This window comes from Falco biarmicus, chromosome 1, assembly GCF_023638135.1.
Source record: "Falco biarmicus isolate bFalBia1 chromosome 1, bFalBia1.pri, whole genome shotgun sequence".
NCBI lineage: Eukaryota > Metazoa > Chordata > Aves > Falconiformes > Falconidae > Falco > Falco biarmicus.
In genome coordinates, this window is record NC_079288.1 from 51,356,658 (window position 1) to 51,377,563 (window position 20,906).

A 20,906-nucleotide genomic window follows, 5' to 3' on the forward strand; every position below is an offset into this window, starting at 1 on the left:
GCTCTGGCCCCTCGGTTACTGCCCAGTCCCTCGGCTCCGCTTCTCTTCCAGTGTTTTTTCTGAGGAACTTTTTTTTTTTTCTGCCGGTTAAGACTTTAACCAACGCTTTTCCCCCTCTCAGAGTAAACTAAAAAAACCAAGACCATTTCCTTTCTCTGTGTAAGGCAGTTGTCTTCGAAAGTTTGCAGTAACCATTCTTTTTCTGTAATGTTATGCTTTCTCCTTAAAAAGGAGTCATATAATGAAGTTTAGTATTGTTCTATCCTTAAGCATGCGATTTGCATAGTAAGTAGGAGGGCAGGGTGGGCTTGGAGGGACGGATTTGAAATGCCGTGTGTCTGGAAACACCAGACAAAAGGAACCTCTTGTTTTAGGTAAAGTTTTGATATTCCTTCTCTGTTGAAGATGTAATGTATTTTCAGTGCTGGGTAAATACATAATTGTGGTATGAAACACAGTCCCTCTTACAGTTTGATACTAAGCCAATGGTAACATTAACCTATTTTGAAGTATCAGTGCAGCAGAACTGAAGCAAAAGGGTTTGTTGATGTTAACATAAAATCGGCTTCAAAGCATGGGGAGGGGGAAGGGAGCAACTGCCCCCACCGAGGGGATTTTCCACCAATTCCCCTTGCTTCTGCTAAAAGGCAGCTGTCAGGTTTCAGAAATGTCACCAGTGATTACAAATGTTTCAAAGGCTGTTTCTCTTCAATAAAAATTTGTCAGAAGGTGAAGGTAGCTATCGCTTTTTATAGCAATACCAACATAGCAGAATTTGGACTTCAAACACAAACTGAAGATAAACTGCAGGTGTGAGGTGGGACCAGCAAAGCCAGCACAGCGCAACTCCTACTGTGCTGGAGTACTGAACCTCTTCTTATAGAGTAGCCCAAAGTAAACGAGACAAACATCACTTGCTCCAAAGGACTACGGAGTAATCTGTTGACATCTCTTCAACAGGAACGACAGCCACATTAAATAAGAGAAAAAAACCCCAATAAATACTTTAAACAAAATACTCTTTTTATTAGAGTATTTTTGATGAAGCATACAGAACAAGATTGCTATTTAAAATTTTTACTGTTCAAAGTTTTTCCTTCTAGAAGGATGGTAATGCTATCTCAGTGCATATTATATGGAAGGATCATACCTCTCAAGTGTCTAGCTCATAAATCATATCAATGCTGCACATACTCAGTGTGCAAGCAAAAGAAGGGAACACTATAATGCAATTAACATACCAAAAATGCACCACCAATACATACATGATCAGCTCCGTGGACATGTAGGCTTAGCAGCACAGGAATGAAAAATAAAACAGTTCCTGACCACAAATAAGGAGTCTGTAACAGATTCAGAAGATTTGTACAAGACCTAAGTGTTCCTCCTCTGCAAGGACTGCAAATTTAGTCACTGGTTTGGAAGATTTTCCAAAGCATCCATTGTGCTGGGGACAGGGATGCAGAAGTCTCACTGAAAAAGGTGACAAAACAGCCCTCACACACCTCTGAACGTCACCATTCCAGGCAGTCTGGTGAAACACTTACTCGTGGCTGCAAGTCCATCTGCTATGGGCAGGCTTCTGCGCTGGGGTCTTGGCACCTATTTCTTCCTCTACCAGCACTGATAAATTTGAGCTCGCATTTTATACACAGGGTGACACTAACAAAGCAGCGCATGTAGGGAGCTTCATCCCTGCTGCCTCTACCTGCTGGTACCAGTTCCTTGAGCATATTGTGTAAGTAACTACCATTACTACCAGACTTCAAATATTCAAGCTTTATTCTTTGTCTACATCTGTGCACAAATACTACAGCTAGGACCTGCAATTCCATGCCTTTTCATACTGCTCCACTGTTAAGCAAAACCTAAGCAATCATCAGCTTTTATTTATGCAGCGTAAGTTTCCTTAACTTTTTTTTAAAGAATTGAACAAAAATTAGTTTATAAGTATGTTTGGTCAAGTTTATCACTGCATGTGTTATAACTGAACTTGGTTAACTAGCACTTCTCAACTATCTTGTGATGGAATGTCTACTGGCAGATTTCTTTAAATGAAAAATCCAGACAACTGAGAGGTATGCAGAAAACTTGTCTTAAATATTTGAATATACATGTGCAATCTTACAGAACACAAGCTACAGTTACAGACATAACATTAAATCTTATCAACCAATAGTGCATAAGAACTTAAAAACAAGTCAGTGAAATCAGTTCAGCCATTGACTTCCTAAAGAAGTCATGCCTCAACTGCATTGTGTGTGGGGGAAGGAAAAAAAACAGAGGGGAAAAAAAATCATTCTTAGGCTTAATAGAGTTTTAATCTACATTTGAAAAGCTGTTTTATTACATATATATACTATGTATAAAATAAATTAAAAAGGGGAAGGAGTAAATAGCTTTGTATATGCTTCAAATTAACACAGACCAGTAGTTCCATAAATGAACATTTTACCATCTTTGTGGTAAAAAGTTGACATAAAAGTTCAAAACCATACAATACTTATAAATAGAAAGAGTTCAAAAGATTTTTTTTAAAAAATTGAATTTAAACATCATTTTCCCTTACCCTACAATACACATTTTGTATGTCAGAGCATTGATAACATTTACAGAGTATTTGAATGTCACATCCACACAAGAATCTGTTACAACGCAGGTAAAAGTACTAGTGGTGTTAAAAGTTAGGACTTCTCCCAAACAACTCTACCTGCTCCTCAGCCTTCTCCTGAAATGAAGGCTATCAACATTCATCACCCAGTTTGAGGTATGGGCAGATGAAAAATCTGCAACTGGTACTCCCTGCCCCGCCTTGCCTCTGCTAAAATAACAGCAACAATCTATTGATCTGGTAATTGACAATGGTGGTGCACAATCTCTTACCTCCATTCAGCATTGATATAACTTAATCACTATATATAAAAAAAGTTATTTTGAAACATAGTATTAATGCTTAACTTAAAAAAAAACAACAAAAAACCCCATCCACCCCAACTTTAAATCTTCTTTGAAACCATGTTTAAATGTTCTTCCAGATTTAAAGCTTCACATAAACACCAGACAGAAGGATGACAATTTTAAACCAAGAGAGCACCTAAAAACATACCATAGGCAAAAATGAAATCAATCATCTCTCCACTTCATAAAAACGTAGAAACCCTGTCAGCAACAGTAGTACACTCAGAACAAACAAGGTGAAAAGGAGCATCTAGAATACTCAAGAGGCTTGCTACGCTACTTCTCTTTATTGCCCATTCTCTCATTTGTATGGATGGCCACTGCATGACAAGATGCCTGTGATAGTTCTCTTATCTTCCTTTCACCACTGCTGCCAGCTGAAGTCGTCATTGCTGCCAAAGACCAAGAAAAATCCTAGGATCGTGGCAAAGATGACTGTATTCCCCGTAAGAACAAGTGCACACGCGCCCCAGTAAATCTGTGAACAAGGGGACTTTAGTTAGACACTTTGAAATTAATACTGATAAGACAAAAGGTAACATCTTAACATCAACTTCTATGGGCCATGATGCAAGAAGGTGGCATCTCATTATTTGTGGTTATGCCAAGAAGGCTGGGTTTACCCTAAATGAGTCAACCAATTCACATATATATATATATATAAAAACACACACACTTAGCCAAGCAGCACTGCAAGTTTCTTCTAGCCGCATTCAAAGCGCCTGCTCTAGCAGGCACAGCTGTTTTGCTGTAGCATCCAAAAATAGTAAAGTAAGGCTAGGCAACAGCATCACACACATCTGCAGCCCAACTATACTTGCTAACCATGCTACAAGACTCTTTTAAACAGATAGTTAAGGATGCAGGTCTTCCACATGCCATCAGGTATCCCAGTAGCAAAATAGGAGGTGAATGTTTTCCAAGGAGAGTAAGTGGATTACTCAAAGGGTGTGAGGCATTCAAACCACTCGTCTGAGGTGTTCTTGCCTAAAGAGATTTTATGAACATGCACTCCATGTTTTTTTACTTAGTAATGCTCCCTGAAATTCACACAAATAAGGTCATCTTTTAAATTATTTTAACGAAAAGTCGTATACTGGGGAAGATATAACAACTCAGAAATTTAAAAAATAACACCAATATCATTTACAGGGAGTGCAAAAAGTGCATTTTCTATTTGGTTACTTGCCTGTTAAGTTTTCACACTATTTTCTACCTTGTTTTCCCTGCATTGCATAAAGGCTGTTAGATTCATTCCATGACCACATGAAGCAACTAGCCATCATGACATTCTGCCATGCTTCCATTTCTGGTTATCAGTTTTTCTTGCCAAATGAATTCTTATTCCACTGCAAGCATCTTAAGTACTTAAATATTTATAAGAGTTGCTTAGTGCACGAGAGCTTTATTTTCAGTAAAAAAAAACCCAAAACATAAAGAACAAGGTTTTCTAGGGGGGGAAAAAATCATAGATTGAAATATTACTAACCAGTTCTGCTCTCGCAAACACTATCGGTAGCCCAAATGCTGAGACAACAATGCCTGTTGTAAGAAATATTGCTAGCTCCTTGCAGGCATTACTTGTAGCATCTGTGTCATCTACTAATCTTCTTGCTATGCAGTACGGGATAGGAGAAAGGATGTAAAAAAACAATACAAACAGTGGCCAGTACTGGCTGAAAAAGAAAGAAGAAAAGTTAAAGTTAACTCTATTACTTCCTGTTCTTCCTAAAATCAATACAAGGCATTTTCCCCACTGAGCATCCACATTTGGGAAAGACAGACAACATGCCCAGAGAAAGCAAATCCTTCACTTTGGAACAAGCTGACATTAATCCAATAGACCACATTTGTGAGCGGCTTCAGCTGACCTCAATGGCAGCAACAAAGCACTCACTAATAGGATATTCATAAAGCACGATGTCACTCTGCAAGCCTAAACCTAACGCCATCTCACAAGATGAGGTTAACTCTTCAGTTTAGTGTGTTAGCTTTACATCAGAATTGCAGAGATACCTTTGTAGAGCCCTCACATCATTTTGCCCATAAGATTTCAGTGCACATTCATGGAAGAGTATTATTCTTAGCCAATACTCAGCCACCATGGGGCACGGAGACTTTTTTTATTTTTAAATCTGAACATAACCAACAAAAACATACAGAAATTACACCACCATATTTAGCAACATTTTCTTTTATTGCTTGCAGCTGCACATTGTTTCAGTAAAACCTCACTGCACTGTTCGAGGGGTGACTGCACAGCAATCTTCCTAAGGGTTTGTGTCACCAGCCCTGGTTTTATAACAAAAGAAAGCTGGCATAAGAAAACTAGTCGTATATGTAGAGATCTGCAATTCACAACCACTAACAGAACTATCAACAGGATTTTTGATTCTTATTTATCAGTAAATAAGTCAATTTAAAAGATTTTCTGTAAAGTCAGCATTCACTTGCAAAGGCCTAACCTTCTGAACATTTGGTCTACTACTTCATAACTCCTGAAAACTAAGAAATGGGAATCAGTAGCCCAAAAGTACAGGTAACAGCTGCCATTATGCCCAGGTGCTACGTTACTGAGTGTGCACAGCCAGGGTTCCACCTGATAGGCACTGACAGCCCAGCTACTGCAGGGTACCCAGAGAAAATGCAAATGCTTCCCTGATAATAAATACATACTTGCTACCTACTTCAGGAGGTGCTGTCTGCTTATCAGCCAAGAGGGACAACACTGGAGACGTGTCAGAGGACAGTGCATCTTTAACAGTTTGCAGGTGGTAATTTAACTTTCATTGACTTCGCTTTGATGTTCATGGATGAACACATGGCTGGTCTTTTTTTTTTTTCTGTCTCAATCTTTTGGAAGGAAAAAAAAAAAAAAAGAAACCCCCAAACCCCACCTACACACAGAGGGCTCACCAGTCTACAGTTCTGAAAGGCAAACCATTCTGGAGTTACAGACATGCAAAAAGAAATGAAGAATAGGAAGAGAGTGCACGTTACTTGTATTGCGGAAGGGCACATCCAAGCATCAAGAACATTAGTCCGACTGCTCCCCCAAAGGACAGGCTAATCAAGGCTACAACGAGAACACAAATCGACAGCAGGTCAGGGCTCCAGCGCAAAGCAGCGGCCGCGACCTCCGAACGAGCGCCACCGAGAGCCCGGCGTAGCGCTATCCCCCGCCGAGCCAGAGCCCCCACCGCCCCCCGGACGCCCGGCGCCTCCCGCCAGGCGGAGGGGGCTCAGCGCGGCCCCGGGCGCCCGGCGGAGCGGAGCTGACCGGCTCCCGCGGCGGCTGCCGGCCCCTCCCGCCCCAGGAGGGCCTCACGGCTCCATCTCCTCACGGCCCGCACCGCCTCCCGCGGGGGCGCGGACCCGCCGGCGGAGGCCCAGGGCCGCCCCCGCCCGCCCCGCCCGGCCTCAGTAGGTTCCCGGGGCGCTCGGCGGCCCACCAGGGGAGGGGGCCCTCGCCGTTGACCAGGGCAACCGCTCCGCCGCCGCGTACCTTTGATGCCGGCCATGGCGCCGCCCGTCCCGCGAGCCGCACAGGCGGAGGGGCGCGCGCCGGGAAGCGGAACTGGCGCGGCCGGGAGCCGCTTCCGGGAAGGGAGTGCGCAGGCGCTGAGCGCGCCCCGCCCGCCGCCGAGCCCGCTCCGGCCACGTGACCCACCCCACCAAGCCCGCTGCCGCGCCGTCACCCAAAGGAAAAGTCCCCTCCCTTCGCCGCGCACCGCTCCCTCGCCCCTATTGGCCCTGGGGGCTACCGGGGCGGGGCTTCGGGGCGGGGCCGCAGTGCGCGTGCTCCCTGTCAGGCCCCGCCTTTTCCGGTAGGCTTATCCAATGAGAGGTGCCTCCCCAGGAGAAGGGGGTTGACTCACCTCCGGGCTGTCAGGGGCGCTGTCATGGTGGCCGTCGGGCGGGCCGGGGTCTCCCCCGGGCTCCTGCTCCTCCTGTGTGCTGCCGCCGGCCCCGCGCGGTGCTGGGACCAGCCGGGTGAGATGTGTGGGGCTGAGCATGTCTCTGCGAGCCCCGCTGCTGTCCCTTCCATGGCGGCAGGGTGGGGGCTTCTCCTCACGGCCTAGCGCTGCGCAGCGCCGCTGGGGTGGCGACGGCGGCCTGGGGCGGGGGCGTAGCGGGGCCCGGGCAGGAGGGCTTTTTGGCTTGAGCTCCCTTTAAATCGGCCTGTGCCGCAGCAGTTGCCCCGCCGCGCGGTCCCCGGCAGCTGCGCGCTCAGGGGGGTGGCCCAGCGCCCCCACCGAGGGCAGCGGGGAGCCGCCGCCTTCCCCTCGGCGCGGCGGGCGCTTGCTGGAGCTTCGCTTCACGGCTTTGTGCCGTCAGCCCCTTCCCGAGGGGAGGCCCCGGTGGCTGCGGTGACCTTTGTGCTGCCTATTGCAGGGAGGGTGCTGCTGCGGGAGGTGCGGGCGCTCACCCTGCGCCGAGGCCAGCACACCGCGTCCCGGCGGACACCTGCCGTCCCGCAGCTGCAGTGCACGGGAGGCACGGCTGGATGTTCCCGTACCCCTGAGGTTGTCCAGTGTTACAACAAAGGTTGGGATGGCTATGATGTGCAGGTAACTGTTTAAAACTTGGTAAATGTTTAATGGCATCCTATTCCCCCAGATTTGGTAACTTTTGAAGGAGGGTATAGTCGTGGGCTAGCGTACCCGTTCAGTTTGCTTTTTGTTAGAGGACCTTTGACAACTAAAACAACCTAAATACTTCTTGGGTTTGGATTTTCCAGAACTGCTGCGGGTATATCCCTGAAGGCCCTAATGTAAAAACACAGCATAGCAAACCTTCGCTGGCTTTAATTAAAATGTTCCTCAAGTTTATAAAACCAAAGTTTTGTGAACCCCAAAGGGTGCTCTTGCTACTGCTGCATGATTTCCATTTTTTTGTGAACCTCAAAGGGTGCTCTTGCTTTGATATTGCTGCATGGGTTTCCAATTTTTATTAGAGTTGGAAACGCAATAAATATTTGCATCTCTTCAGCCCTACCTTTTAAAAACTAAATTTCAGACATAATTACTTCCTCTTGCATGTTAGTGCGTCAGTACTAGTCAGTAAATAATTATGTATTTCTGTTTTGATAGCTATTACGTACATTTATGCCAATAGATTAACCAGGAATCGAGCATAAAGATAATTGTTAAAACTGATACAATATTGTAAAATTACAGTCAATTTTGAATTGGCAGTTGGTACTGCTGTCCTGGACTATTAATGCAGAAACTACTTCCACCCACCCCCATTACGTGTCACTTGCAGTTAGAGGCGATACCTAAGTTCTGTTACTTCAAGGAAATGTGGGACTGAGGAATCCTCATATATTGAACTGTCAAATCGCATTCTGATTGTGAAGTGTTGCATATGAGTGACGAATGATGTCTGTCCCAATTTTTCATGATTTCTGTGTGGATGCAAATGGAATCAGGTGCAGTGAATTTCAGGCTTCCATATTACGTTTTTGTAGATGCCGTCCAGTTTATGTGGGACAGGCATTTATTAAGTAACTGTCGCACAGGGTACAGAGGTTTGGGTTTTTTTAAAGTGTTCCTATACCAAAGAAGGGATACTTGAAAAACTTGTTCTGTGAAGAAAAACAAAATCTTCCAGAGTTGTAACTGTTCTGTGTTCTGAAAGATCGGATTTTTTTTTTAACTTTAGGATTTGAAAAAACATTCTTATTTAACGTCAGTTTGCTAGTCCTTTTCAAAATAAGAGTGCTCAAAAATTTCTTACCCTGTGGCCTTTTACATAATTTGTTAGTAATTATAGCCTTATTTCAGAGCATATTTGGAGAATAAAACAGGTATTTTCATCTCTGGAGCAGGTTTTACTTTGTATTGTGTTTATCTTTTCAGTGGGAGTGCAAAGCAGACTTGGAAAATACCGACCGTTTCGGACAAATGGAAGTGAGCTGTGAAGGTTACGATTATCCAGATGATCCTTACATCTTAAGAGGCTCCTGTAGTTTGCTGTTCAGGCTAGAGCTGACTGAGGAAGGTGAAAGGAAAGTGAAGAACTCTGGAAGCTTTGGCTCTAGCTATTATCAGTCAAGAAAAGAATCTTCCGATTCTGGTGCTGGAGCGATCGTTATAATTGTTCTTCTGGTTCTTGCTTTTGGAGTGTACAAGCTCTTCCTTGGTAACCAGCAGCCTCAAACCCAGAGTTTTGGGGGCAGTGATGGATTCACTAGGCCTTCCTGGCAGAGTCAGCAAACACCTCCTCCTCCTGGTTTTAAGTCCACCTTCACAGGTAGGGTTCTCAGCCATTTAGAATACTCAAAAGAGCAAGCAGTGTTGTACTGTTTTATGTGCAGTAACTGCGGGTGGGATAGACTTAGAACCAATGCATTGGCAGTTGACTCTGCTGCACTGGCTGCAGCGTTGCATTCTGTTGTTCTTTGTTCAAAAGTGAAAATAAGAACTTGGTTTCCCATAGGCTTTCAGGGCAGGCTATGCAACAAGCTGCCCTTTGAGCCTTTGGAAATGCTCAGCAAGTGTTCTTTTCAAATGCTGTGAAACAGGAGGGTAGTGGGAGGGAAGAGTAATTTTCGTAAGTGATCTGGAAGAGAGAATAGTCTTGCCCAGGCAGAAACAAACGGGTGCCAAAGAAGCACTTTAAAACTTTGCAGAAGGATCTTTAAGCCATTGGGCTGCTGACTCCTGATTTCATTCACAGAGCAGTTGATGCAGTTGAGTGCCATGTAGCAGTCCTCCGTTTTAATAGGTGCTTCAGTGTAGTCCCAGTGGCTGGAAGATTTGGTTCCCAGAGCAAATAACAGTGTCTGTGAACTATCATTAGAGGTGCAGCACCTCAGCCTCATGTGATGCCTTTCATCTGAAGTTGGAAATTGTATAAGCAGTGACCGAGCTACTGCTAGGAAAAGACGCATTTTATCTTTTCCCAGAAAACTGATGACTTTTGTCACTTGAAAGTGGTCAGCCTTAGGTGGTCATGGTGTCTAAGGGAAATAAATGTTATCCATCGCGTGTCTGACCGACTCATTTAACCCTGCAAACATGAGATGCTCACAGCACTGGAATGCAAATTACATTCTGACAAGTCGCATAATCTCAATCTTTTCCTTTTTGGTTTTTGTTTGTTTGTTTGTTTGTTTGTTTGTTTTTGTGGGTTTTTTCATGAGAGAAAGGGGTCTATCAAGTCAAAAAATAGAACAGATAAGGCTTAGTCAAAAGCTTGTATTTTAGTGATGCTTGTTAATGCTTTCTTCCAGGTTTCCTCGAGCCACTTGGCCAACAGAGGGTGCCAGTATAACTCTTTTGGATACCCTTATGCAGGGCATGTGCCCCAGAAACTTTCAGATGTACCTGCAGCAGAAAATTAAAGGGATTCTGCTTCTGTGTTACTAGTGGCTTTGCAAATCGGTTTCGATGTAGTTCTTTCAGACTTCAGACAGTCTGCCTATCCTGCATGTGCATCTGTGACTTTGTGTGGGCATGCCACTTGCCACTGGCATTACTGAAACAGTTACTAAGAACCATGGTTATAAGAGAGGTCTTTGTCATACTGGGAGCAAGCAAAACGAATGAAGAGTTACTTTCTCTTTTTCCATCCTGTTTGTTGTCAGTTAACTGCATCACTGCATTTGTCATTGCAAGAGTCTGAAATCTAGCGAGGGTAGGGCCTTGAAAATAAGTTTTCGTGGTAATTACTGAAAATACTTTGCACTTACATGGCTCCCAATGTGCATGTTAAGGCTTAAGTTATGACATTTTTAATAATTAATGTCAATGATTTTTCCTTAGATTTCAAAGTAAGGAGGAAAACTCCTTGAATGTGGGGCCAGCTTAAAAATATGAAGTGTTATGCTACTTCATGCATTTAGTGTCTGCCTTACATTTAAGCAGATCTCTGAATGTGTACATCTTTGTGTTCGGGAATGTATTTTTAGTCTTTGAAAATCTGCACAGTAATGGAAAGCAATGTTGTTGACTTATTGCTGTTAATATTTTATTTGCTTCATTTTAAAATCCCCTTAACGTGCAGAATGTGTCCTGTGAAACTTGTTTAGCTAGCCTATCTTAATTAAATTCTACTTTTTCTCTGTTAGTGGTTTGACATGTTCCTTAATGTTTACTCTAGATATTTCAGTAAAAAATGACTCAGTTTTCTGAGTCAACATTCAGCCATGGTGCTTTTGAACAAACGAGTTGGTTCATCTCCCTGATTAACATTGTTTTTATAGTAAATTAAGTACTTTTTTGTTGTTGTTGTTGTTGGTAGTGTTCCAGATCAGCATAGTTTAATGGTTATTGACCCAATAAGCATTCATTTTTCCCCCAATGCATTCAAAATGAAATTCAACATCAAATCGAATGTAGATGTAAACTGATTGTTTAAACGGGGGGTGGGGGTGGGGGTGTCTCTTCCGTAACTATAAACAATCCACACCAGTTTGGTGACAAACTAAGTCCTGTAGAACTTTTACATAGTAAATCTTGCCCGCTTGTGTAGGTGGGCATATTTCAGAGAGGCCCTGATGTTATTTTCAGTCCTTGCCTTTTACACTTCCTTACGTGTTAAATCTGTGGTTGAAGCTTATTCTTGCACCCATGTTTTTCTCTAGACCAGCAAATGATTCTACTTCGGTTTTGCATTTTCTCTTTTTTTTTTTAAATGGAAGGCATTTTGTTCTGAGTCAGAACCTCATGTTATGCAGGTCACAGGTAAAAAAATGTGTCTTTCCTCCCCCCCACAACCCACTTGATACGCTTGCAGTTTCAGCAAGGTATTTGTCAAGCTTGGTGACTCACGCATAATAAAAACTTTGCAATGTGATTGCAGTTAGCATATCTTTTGATAACAGATACCAGACTAGGATTACCAGAAATGAAACAATACGAAGTAGTTTAGCCTTTAGGCTGAGCCACTGTTACTCAAAATGTGCAGCTGTTCTGAGTGAGATTAGAAGCTCTGTGTTTTAGTGGTTATTTCACTGTTTGGTTTTATGTATTTGATTTCTGTTCCTGTGTCTGCTTCTGGCTTGCTATGTGACCTTGAGCAGATTATTCTTTCTCCATTTCCTTTTCTATTTTTAATCTAATTTGTCTGTTTGTAAATCTGCAGGCAGGAATTCTTTGCCATGTTTTGCAAACATCAGGGCTGTGAGATTGAACGGAAGCTAATTTTAATGTAAAACTCTTTACATTTGTGTTCATTTATGTTTTTTCCTGCTTTCTGAACTGTGAGGCCTTTCAAGTTAAACTTGATCAAGGATCTACTGAAATCAGGTGGAGTTTATTGTTTAATTTTCCATTATCTTTAACAGGGGAGAGTCTTGTTGCAAGAGCTAGCCTGAGGATTAGGTGGCACTAACAGATGTTTCCCATTTTTGTTTTGTTTAAGAAGACAACAGCTTTGGGACTCATTCATCTCCTGGAACCGATTCAGGACCAGGATTTTGGACTGGGTTAGGAGCGGGAGGCTTGCTAGGCTACTTGGCTGGCAGTCACAGGTAAAATATGCATGCTCTCAGACTCCAAGTGTTTAAGCTTTCAGGGGGTATGTCATATATACTCTGTTTACATTGTTTCTAAGCTTTCAGGCCTGTATTGTTCAAGCTGTAAAATCCTACCTCTAGAACAATAGAGGAGCAGTCTATAGCTCCACCAGCAGAGCCATTTTAAACATGTTTCTGGGGAACTAAAATTGGGAGGACGGAGGTTCTTTATTCTGCTTTAGCTAGCTGATTACTCTGACTGGGCATGGCTTGCAAATTTAAGATGATTTTACATTTAAATGTTCCATCTGCAGACTTCACAGATGATAATAAGCATAAAACTGTCTGCAGATAGGTCTCCTGTATCAGTGTTATCTCTCCTAAAGTCAGTCTGGATGGCAGCTGCTCTTCTGTGATACCTGGTGTGGTCAGATTAAACTGCCTTTAATCTAATCTCCTGAAGGCCCATGTGTTTAAATACAGGAGGTGTGGTCTTCCAAAGGACTTGCAGGTCATACATAAGTTGCATTTTTGGAAAAACGTAACAGAAACAGCATTCAAAAGCATTTTCAGTGCTGGAGTAAACATCTGTTCATCATATTTGCTAAACACTTTTAAAATGCGTTAGGTTTAGATAAACAGTTTAAAGGGAGCAATTGCTGCCATTTCAGCCTTCGCTAAAGAAAATACATGGCTCCTGCAGGGAATCTTTAGAGCCCAGGCAGTTTCCTTTAGTGATCAAATAACTGCATGTGTATCAAGTCTAATCCTGGAGGAATTCAGTAATGTAAGAGATTAAATATAATAACAGAAGTTATTATACATAAGGGGTTTTTATATTGAAAGTTTGGGAGTAAGATCATGTAGACAGGAGTGTGTTAAATCATCTTCCTCCATTGTAAAGTGCGGGGTTTTGGTAATGACAGAAGCCTTATCAGGGTTGCCTGTTGAGGAAGTGAAAACTTGGAAGATAAGATAATTTAGACCTAAAGTGTCTAATGTGCAGTCTTGATCTCAGAGTCAAGTAAAATGAAACTGGGACCGTGATGCTATCAACAGTGGAAATTAACTACAAAATTACTTTGAATAGAGCTTTAGATGTCATATCTTGGATTCAATTACCTTTAAGGTCTTTTCCAACCAAAAGGATATTATGATCTTGTTTTATTACATTAATCCCACTGCAAATTCTTAAAAGGTATAATGTGTTCAAGGTTTTATTGACTATTTCTTAAGTCTCAAAACCATGAGCCTTGTGTTTAAGCATTATATTTATGTGTTATCTACATGCAGGTTGGTTCCTTGATTTACACACACACCCCATTTCAGTAGCCACCTCTTATGGTACAAGATTAGAGGCCTAACTGAATATGCAAGTCCAAGTGCATGAACAAGCTTCCTAACTTGGGCATCTCTTCCTTTAAAACAGTCTTTGGCCCACTATTTTTTTTTTTTTAATTTTTAGTTGTTTGAAATGATGTGCCTGAAAATGCTGGTGTCAGAAAGTGTGAGAGAGTTCTTCATAAATTTAAACAGCAGGAAATTCCATATCTATAGAAGCAAGTAATGTAGATCAGCGAGTCAAACACTGATATATAACCCTAGATATCCTTGCTCTCAACATGTTAATTACATTAAATAAGGAGGTTTCCAGCTTTGAAACAACTGTCTGCTTACAGTTTTCCCTCAGAGATGCAGTCCACTTGTTTGGAATGGTAACTTCTTAATTTTTCATAAGGTCACTACCAAAGTCTTCCTTCTACTCTGTCTCTCACCAGAGCACAGCCACGTTCCCCATACTGCAGTATGTGGACAGATCCCGCAGCAGCACCTCCAATGAATGGGCAGTCAAGCAATTCCACACAAAGCAGCAGTTCGGGAACAAGAACCGCTTCTGGTAAGGCGAAATACCTTTTAATCTCCTGAAGCTTGAGAGGCTTTGATCTATCAAAATTAAACCTCAGATGTTAGCTGAGGTTTAGCAAACATTCTTTGTTTTATTTTACCAATTGGTATAGGTGGGCATGTAACAATGTCCCTTATTTCCATTTCCTGTGGAAGTAGGGCAGCACTGTGGGATGTGAAGCTCCCCAGGCCTACAGTGAGCATGGTACCACTGTTACTGGGTTTGTCTTCATCTGTAAGGTGCATTAGTTTAAAGCTTTCCCCTTTGGTGTGCACTATACATGCCCTTCTCTAGAAAACATCAAAAAAACTGATTTCTTTGTAGAAAGCAGGTTGTCTAATCTGCAAGAACAGAGTATTTCAGGCCAGTCAGCCCACAGTTGTTTGCTGTTCTACTTTATGTAAATATGTTTAATTCATCTTGCTTGCCTCCTTTAGCCTTTTTAGAACTAGAGAGCTCAGTGGAAAGATTATGGTGGAGCTGACAGTGTTTTTGGTTTTTTTCTTTGCAGGCTTTGGGGGCACAAAACGAAGATGAAATTCTTGATGTTACAGGATCTGAGTGATTGAACTAACTCTTCCTGTGTACTAGTACTTTTTTTTATTAGTAGTAGGCTTCAGAATGGATATGAGGTATGAAGGACTAGGCAAAGGATTCCTCTCTTTCCCTGTGGAAACGTGGACCTTCACTCTTGTTTAGAGTATCACAGGTGCTGGAACATCCACTGTTTCAAACCAGCAGCTTCTCATAAGACACAAAATAAACTCATCCAGGTTAAGAATGATGTTACAGTGCCTATATATCTGTCTATGCTTGAGGAATTACGGCAATGATAGCCTTACCAGATTTTCAAAGCAAGTGGCTTACTTGTGTTTGGGGCTTAACTTTGTTGAATTTGGAATTTCTCAGTGTTCTTCTTTTTCTTGGTGGTCCAGCATCTGAAAGGCCTAGTGTGTAATCCACCTGATACCTAAGGGGTGCTGGTTTTTTGAAGCTACTTCTGTTTGTCTTCATAAAATTCATGTGAACGTTACTGTAAGTGCAGTCAGCTACGAAGATGAGCATTGGCATTTTTCATTAGTGGAAAAAAGCAAAACTATAGATATACAGAGACTAACATTACCATAATGCTTGTATCTGTGCTATATGACAGATATAAAATTGGAGCCAAAATTTGCAGATTTGAGGACACTCCCATGTTTTAGGGTTTATTCAAGTGGCTGTGCAAACCTGGGGAATTCTGTGTATAAATTGGAGGGGGGGGGACCCTGAAATGAGTTGAGATGGTCCTTGTCTGATTTGGACAATTTTTCTGGAAGGTGGGTCACTTAAATTCAGGTGGCTACAGACGCTTTGCCCATATTGAGGCTCTGGACTTTCATTTTTACAGTGGCTGTCAGCAGTGCTGTGACAACTTACGTGAACAATCTGTCCTGCTAAATGATCTGTCCAGGACACAGTAATCCAAAGATGCTCCTTGCTAAAGGGAAGGGAGCAGTCTTAATCCAAAGCTGATAGTATCTCTAGAGCATGGCAGGCCCTGAGACTAAGCAAAGAGAGGAAATTGAATGTCTAATGAGATGTAAACTCCCTCAAATGTGGTTTTTAAAAAAGAAGTGCTGTCAAAGAGCAAGAGGCAGAGAGGGTTTGATGTTTTGGGGCTCTGAGAAGTGTCATATAGTTCTGGCATGATTGACTGTGCCCTGGGAGAGGCATTTCTGCAAAAAACCAAGAGAAACTACTCAGGACTGGGGTAGGGGGAAGGACTGAAAAATGGGCTGCTTGATCACCAGGTCTTCTCCAGAGGCCATCCTAATACCGCTTAGAAGCGTGTGTGTGCACAGCTTTTCTGTGCCGGTAGCAGTCTGAGAACCACAACTTTCATTCTTGTGAAAATACTGTCTTGCAGTTGATGTAAACTATTACAGCAAAAGCAAAGCACTGTTTTGCTGCTACAGGCTGCACCTCCACAAGGAGATTTAGCAGGGATGGTTAGTCTGAGGTGGTGACTTCAGTGTTACTCATCAAACAGCAGCTATGTCCATTCATGAGTACAGAAATAATTGGCTCAAATGATAATACTTGAGTTCAATGTGTGGTTTAAGCAACAACCACAAAAAATACATAGAAATCTTTAAGGAGTCAATGGAAGCTATAAAAAAGTGTAGAGCTTGCACTGAAAACATGAGCATTGTGATAAAATTGATAAATTGAGGATAAAATACTGGTTTGCTTCTCAGAGCTGCTTGAGGACTGGGGGGGAAATTTCTTCATTAATAGCCTGTTCTGTCAACCTAGAAAGGAAATAGCAAAGACCTTACTGTTGGCCTATTAGAAAGTTTTACTGTTTGTTAGGGACAGAATATGATAAATCTTTATCTTTGTGACCAAATATAGCAAAATAATTTACTTTAAATTCAGAGTTTTTACTTATTTCTAGGTGTATTCAGGTTGCAACTTGTACAGTCAATACTCCCTGCCAACTAATTACGCAACAATGAAACTGGATTTTTGCTAACTGGGTAGTTTGAAGTGAGGTTTGCTCTCAAATTATGATGTGTTGTGAAATGTTTTGGACAATGTTTTTACTTGTATTTATAGTTTCTGTATGAAATGTGATCTGATGCATAAACCTGATGAATTACCATAGTTCGTGAATCTGTTTATAGCACGTTTTTACCCTTCCCTTTAATAAAGTAATGAAATAAGTAAATAAGGAGTGTTTTTGTCCTTAAAGCACTATTCTAAGACCTGCAGGGATGGCACTGTCTGCTTTTCAGGGTCAGCTCTGTCTCATTGTCCACTTCTCAGGTGGTATAATAACATCATTTACCCCCAGTTGCAGAGCTGCTAAGCTGCATATTGTTTTACCAGAACAAAACCAGACTGAGTTATTTTACTGGTTGGATTTTCAATAGCAAAATAATGCACCACGTAAGGAAATGAAAGATTTCTTATAAATCAAAGTTTCACATATGTCTGCAGAAAAGCTCCGTTATGTCGGGGAGTTCCTGGTTTTACAAGGTAATTAGCTGAAGCTTTCAGAAGCAGTTAACGATCGCTGCCGCTGTTCCCAGTTGTGGATATAGCAGAGCTTTACCCTGGGGACAGCAGCTGATGGATCTGCTTCTTATACTGAGAATGCATCCCTGCTGAAGAGGGACATGGCCTGCTCATAGAGGCAGTTCAGCTTCTTGGCAGTGGTAAAGCAGGGTTAAATGGAGGCCTGCAAATTCTGATATAAAAGTTTCCTTGATCAGTGATCAAGGATGTTGGTGAGGCTCCTGAATGAAAAGGACTTGTGGAAGAACTGATGCTTGTGAGAAATCTTAAGCTTCCTTCCTAAACATCTGATCGGAAGGTCCTAGTCTTCCTCCTCCTCCCGGACAGAGTTTTTGGCAGTATCTTCACAGCAGCTTCATAGTTGCAAGGCATATGTAAATGCCTAAACTGTTAAATGCTGTTGTAGGATAATTGCAGTTCTGTTTGGCACCTTGGACTAGTTCTGCTCACACGCTGACATGGCTTACATCCTCACACAAAGCTAAAGCTCATTACAGGAACGAAACTCCTGGTTTTACAGCTGACTTCCCCTGAAGCATGTGATGAAAGAAAAAAAAAAGATGCACAGAGATAAGCTTTCTCTGTGCCATTCTGTCTTGTGACTCAGCTCCCAGGTCAGATCTTCGCTAGTTCTGCAGACTGGCATGCTATGCAACTTGGTTTTTTCTCTGGGTACAAGGTGTGTGTTAGATTTACCAGCAAGGTGAGATGGTTGGTTGGTTTTCTTAATAAAAAATAATAATCTTCTGTGATCATCACTTTACATCATTAAGTTCCAAAAAGGAAATTAAGTCAGGTGGCATGATTTCCAGCACTAGAAGTTGTTGCACAGAGAAATTGCTGGAATAAAGTAGCATGCAATGGCTGCCTGCACAGCTATGTAAAAGCTGAAAGCACAGTATTTGTACACAGGCTGTTGTCCATTTAGCACCAATTACAAATGTTGTATTTTCCCCTCTGTAGTAAATTAGTATCAGTTCTTGGTATTTTCAGAGTATGTATCAACCAGTGATTCTGGCACAGAAATAGCCCAGCTCCTTCCAAACTGAAGTATATGAGCAAAACCACAACAGTTTAAAAAAAAAAAAAAAGTCTCACGGAGGTGCAATCTGTTCCAAGAGACAGTGCTGCTGTTTAGTGTTGTGTGTAATAAAGCATACTGCTGGGTCCTTTGTTCTCCTTTCATACCTATTGGGGCAGTTCAGGGCTAAGTGTTGTGCAGGAGAGGCTCCATAACCCTCAGCATTTTGCCGAAACCTTCCTTTGCAGCCAATTTTCTTGTTTTTGCAAATTTGTGCCTGACACAGGTAAACTTCTCTTTCTGACATCTCTGTTTCTATTGCAGCTGTGTTTTGCTGGTGCTGATGAAAATAATCAGTAGACTGTTTATGTGGCCTGTATTTCTTCTCTCCCACAGTCTTCCACCTTACAGTTCCCCCTGCTCCTGCTGAGTATCAATGTTTCTTCAGTAGGGAAGTGACAAGCACTTGCAAAAAGTACATTGAGCTGGGAAGGACTGGAAGAGGTTGAGGTGAAGTCAAGGGAGCAAAATGTCAGGCTGCAAATTTACCTTCGTGGGCAGTATGTCTGTGAAAAGAACTTTTTCAGCGGTCTGTCAGAGAGACGTTTTTGCCAAGGGTACAGTATTGGCAGCTGGTGGCTGGAGCAGGTCAAGGACTGGTGAACTGGCAGCATGGAGAAAACCTGAAAACATCCTCTCCATCCTACCTTAGGAATGACTAAGACTTGTACAACCAGGAAGCTGGCCTAGGTTGTGCTATCTCAGCCATTCCACAGGCATGCCATTGCAAATCCTGCAGGTAGATGTGCGTTTAAAGATACCAGATGCTTCTGAAAATGCCACAATGCTATCGCCAAGCACAAGAAAGGGGACTTGGCCCTGCATCTGTGTGTTTTCCCCGCTGCAGTGTGTCTTGGAATGAACCAAGAAGGCCAGAAATGGGAAGAGCAGCGAGCAAGCATGGTGAAGGGTAGCAAGTTTACACCTGCGCTAGCCAAAGTCAGGCTTGCAGGTGGAGTCTTTGCCCCCAGTATGTCCTGCTGGATTGCTCTTCTTCCACAACAGCAGGAAATATTAGGCAGCTCTGACAGCAGTTGTGTCGGGATTGTTTTACTGGGGCTGAAAGTTTCATCCTGTATCTCTAAAGAAGTCCTAAGGGCGATTATCAGAGCTATGTGCTGACACCTTGTGCTCCGAGGGCCACCTGAGCCATAGCCCAGTTCAGTCTTCACCCACTGTGAAGTTTGGTGGATGCAAATCACTGTCTGCTTGAACAGCAGTTCCTGCACAGGGAGTTGGTGCTTGTTCACTGGATTTGCTGGGACTTCCCTGGCACAGAGACTCTTGTGCAGTCTTTGCTCTCCAGCTGCATTTGGATGTCGTACAGGATCCTCTGAGATTTGGCCTTGAGATCATGGCCCCGAGATCATGGCCCCTGCTAGCCATCTTTTGTATGTCTCCTGTACCCTTGTAATCAGCATGTGGACTTACTTATTGAGGCAGCACTGAAATTATCAGCAATCCAAAATACCTCTTGCTGCTGTAATGGGAGTTATTCATCTCCCAGTCAACTCCTGTAGTCATTTTTGTGTCATTTAGCAGCTGTAAACGCATCACATCTGCTTTAATGGACAGAAAACAATTATGGTTGAGGGGAAAATAAAAAAAAAAATTAACAGATAAAATGTTGAGGTGGGACAGCTTTGCAGAGCTGACCTTCATGCTGGGAATACTTTATCAACATTCTTTTTCCAGGAGGAGGAGGATTACTTTATTGCTGTGGATTTATATAATACCACCAGTGCTTTCTGCACCACTCCAGCAAGAGTAGGAGACTTGGAACGGTAACAGGTTTGGTGTTCAATAAGGTCAGACCTGTTTGGGGGCTCTTTGTAGCTTGCAAGGAACTGGTAGCACTAACAAGTGGAGTTAGATCAGTGCAGAAATTCACGTGGTTGCAGCACAGAGAAAACAAACTGCTCTGTGCTGTTCCTGAAATTGAGGTAAAAATCAAGCTCAAAGCAGGCTGAAACAGCTCAGAAAGTTGTTCCTGTCTTTGCTTTGGAGTCAAGGAGATCCTGTTCAGCATAAATTGTCATCTGCTGCTGACACCTACTGTCAGCAGCGAAGGGCTCTTTTCCTTATGTAGGTAAATCCTGCATCCTCATCCTGACTACTGGAAAAGCAGCCAGCCCGCCTGGGTCACAGTGCAGTGTGATTCTCTCCTGGCAAGCTTGGGTGGTTAATTCTACTTGCTCTCCTTCATAACAGGTGGAAGGATTTATTTCCTTTTTAGCAAGGAGTGGAGGATTAGGCTGTAACTTAAGCGAATGTGTATAGAGCTGAAACAGCGCAAACGTAAGTGATGAGAGGAAGACCACACTTGAATGAAGTAATCCAGTTTTACCCAAGGTACTAATACATTTCTTTTAGTTCAACTCATGCAGCTGCTAAAGAGAAATTAGGTTTTGGACAGATACTGACTTTTACAT

The 20,906-nt window shown here is 42.6% G+C and overlaps 2 protein-coding genes across 3 annotated transcripts; one reads left to right on the forward strand and one right to left on the reverse strand.

Annotated features, from left to right (window-relative positions):
* Positions 1–2,079: 2,079 nt before the first annotated feature.
* LEPROTL1 (leptin receptor overlapping transcript like 1) lies at positions 2,080–6,615 on the reverse strand. The gene is made up of 4 exons (XM_056337597.1): positions 6,464–6,615; positions 5,959–6,034; positions 4,448–4,634; positions 2,080–3,436 (listed from the first exon to the last, which is right to left on the reverse strand). The coding sequence occupies exons 1-4, from the start codon at positions 6,477–6,479 to the stop codon at positions 3,320–3,322; spliced, it is 396 nt and encodes a 131-aa protein (XP_056193572.1). The 5' UTR covers positions 6,480–6,615; the 3' UTR covers positions 2,080–3,319.
* A 182-nt stretch (positions 6,616–6,797) lies between these two features.
* SARAF (store-operated calcium entry associated regulatory factor) lies at positions 6,798–15,114 on the forward strand. Of its 2 annotated transcripts, none has more exons than XM_056337262.1 (6): positions 6,798–6,951; positions 7,354–7,529; positions 8,823–9,216; positions 12,331–12,439; positions 14,203–14,321; positions 14,842–15,114. In XM_056337262.1, exons 1-6 carry the CDS (start codon positions 6,861–6,863, stop codon positions 14,865–14,867), a joined length of 915 nt encoding a protein of 304 aa, XP_056193237.1. In that variant the 5' UTR covers positions 6,798–6,860; the 3' UTR covers positions 14,868–15,114. The 2 variants fall into 2 exon arrangements, with proteins under 2 accessions (XP_056193237.1, XP_056193329.1); XM_056337354.1 differs by having other exon boundaries at positions 12,334–12,439.
* Positions 15,115–20,906: the final 5,792 nt, after the last annotated feature.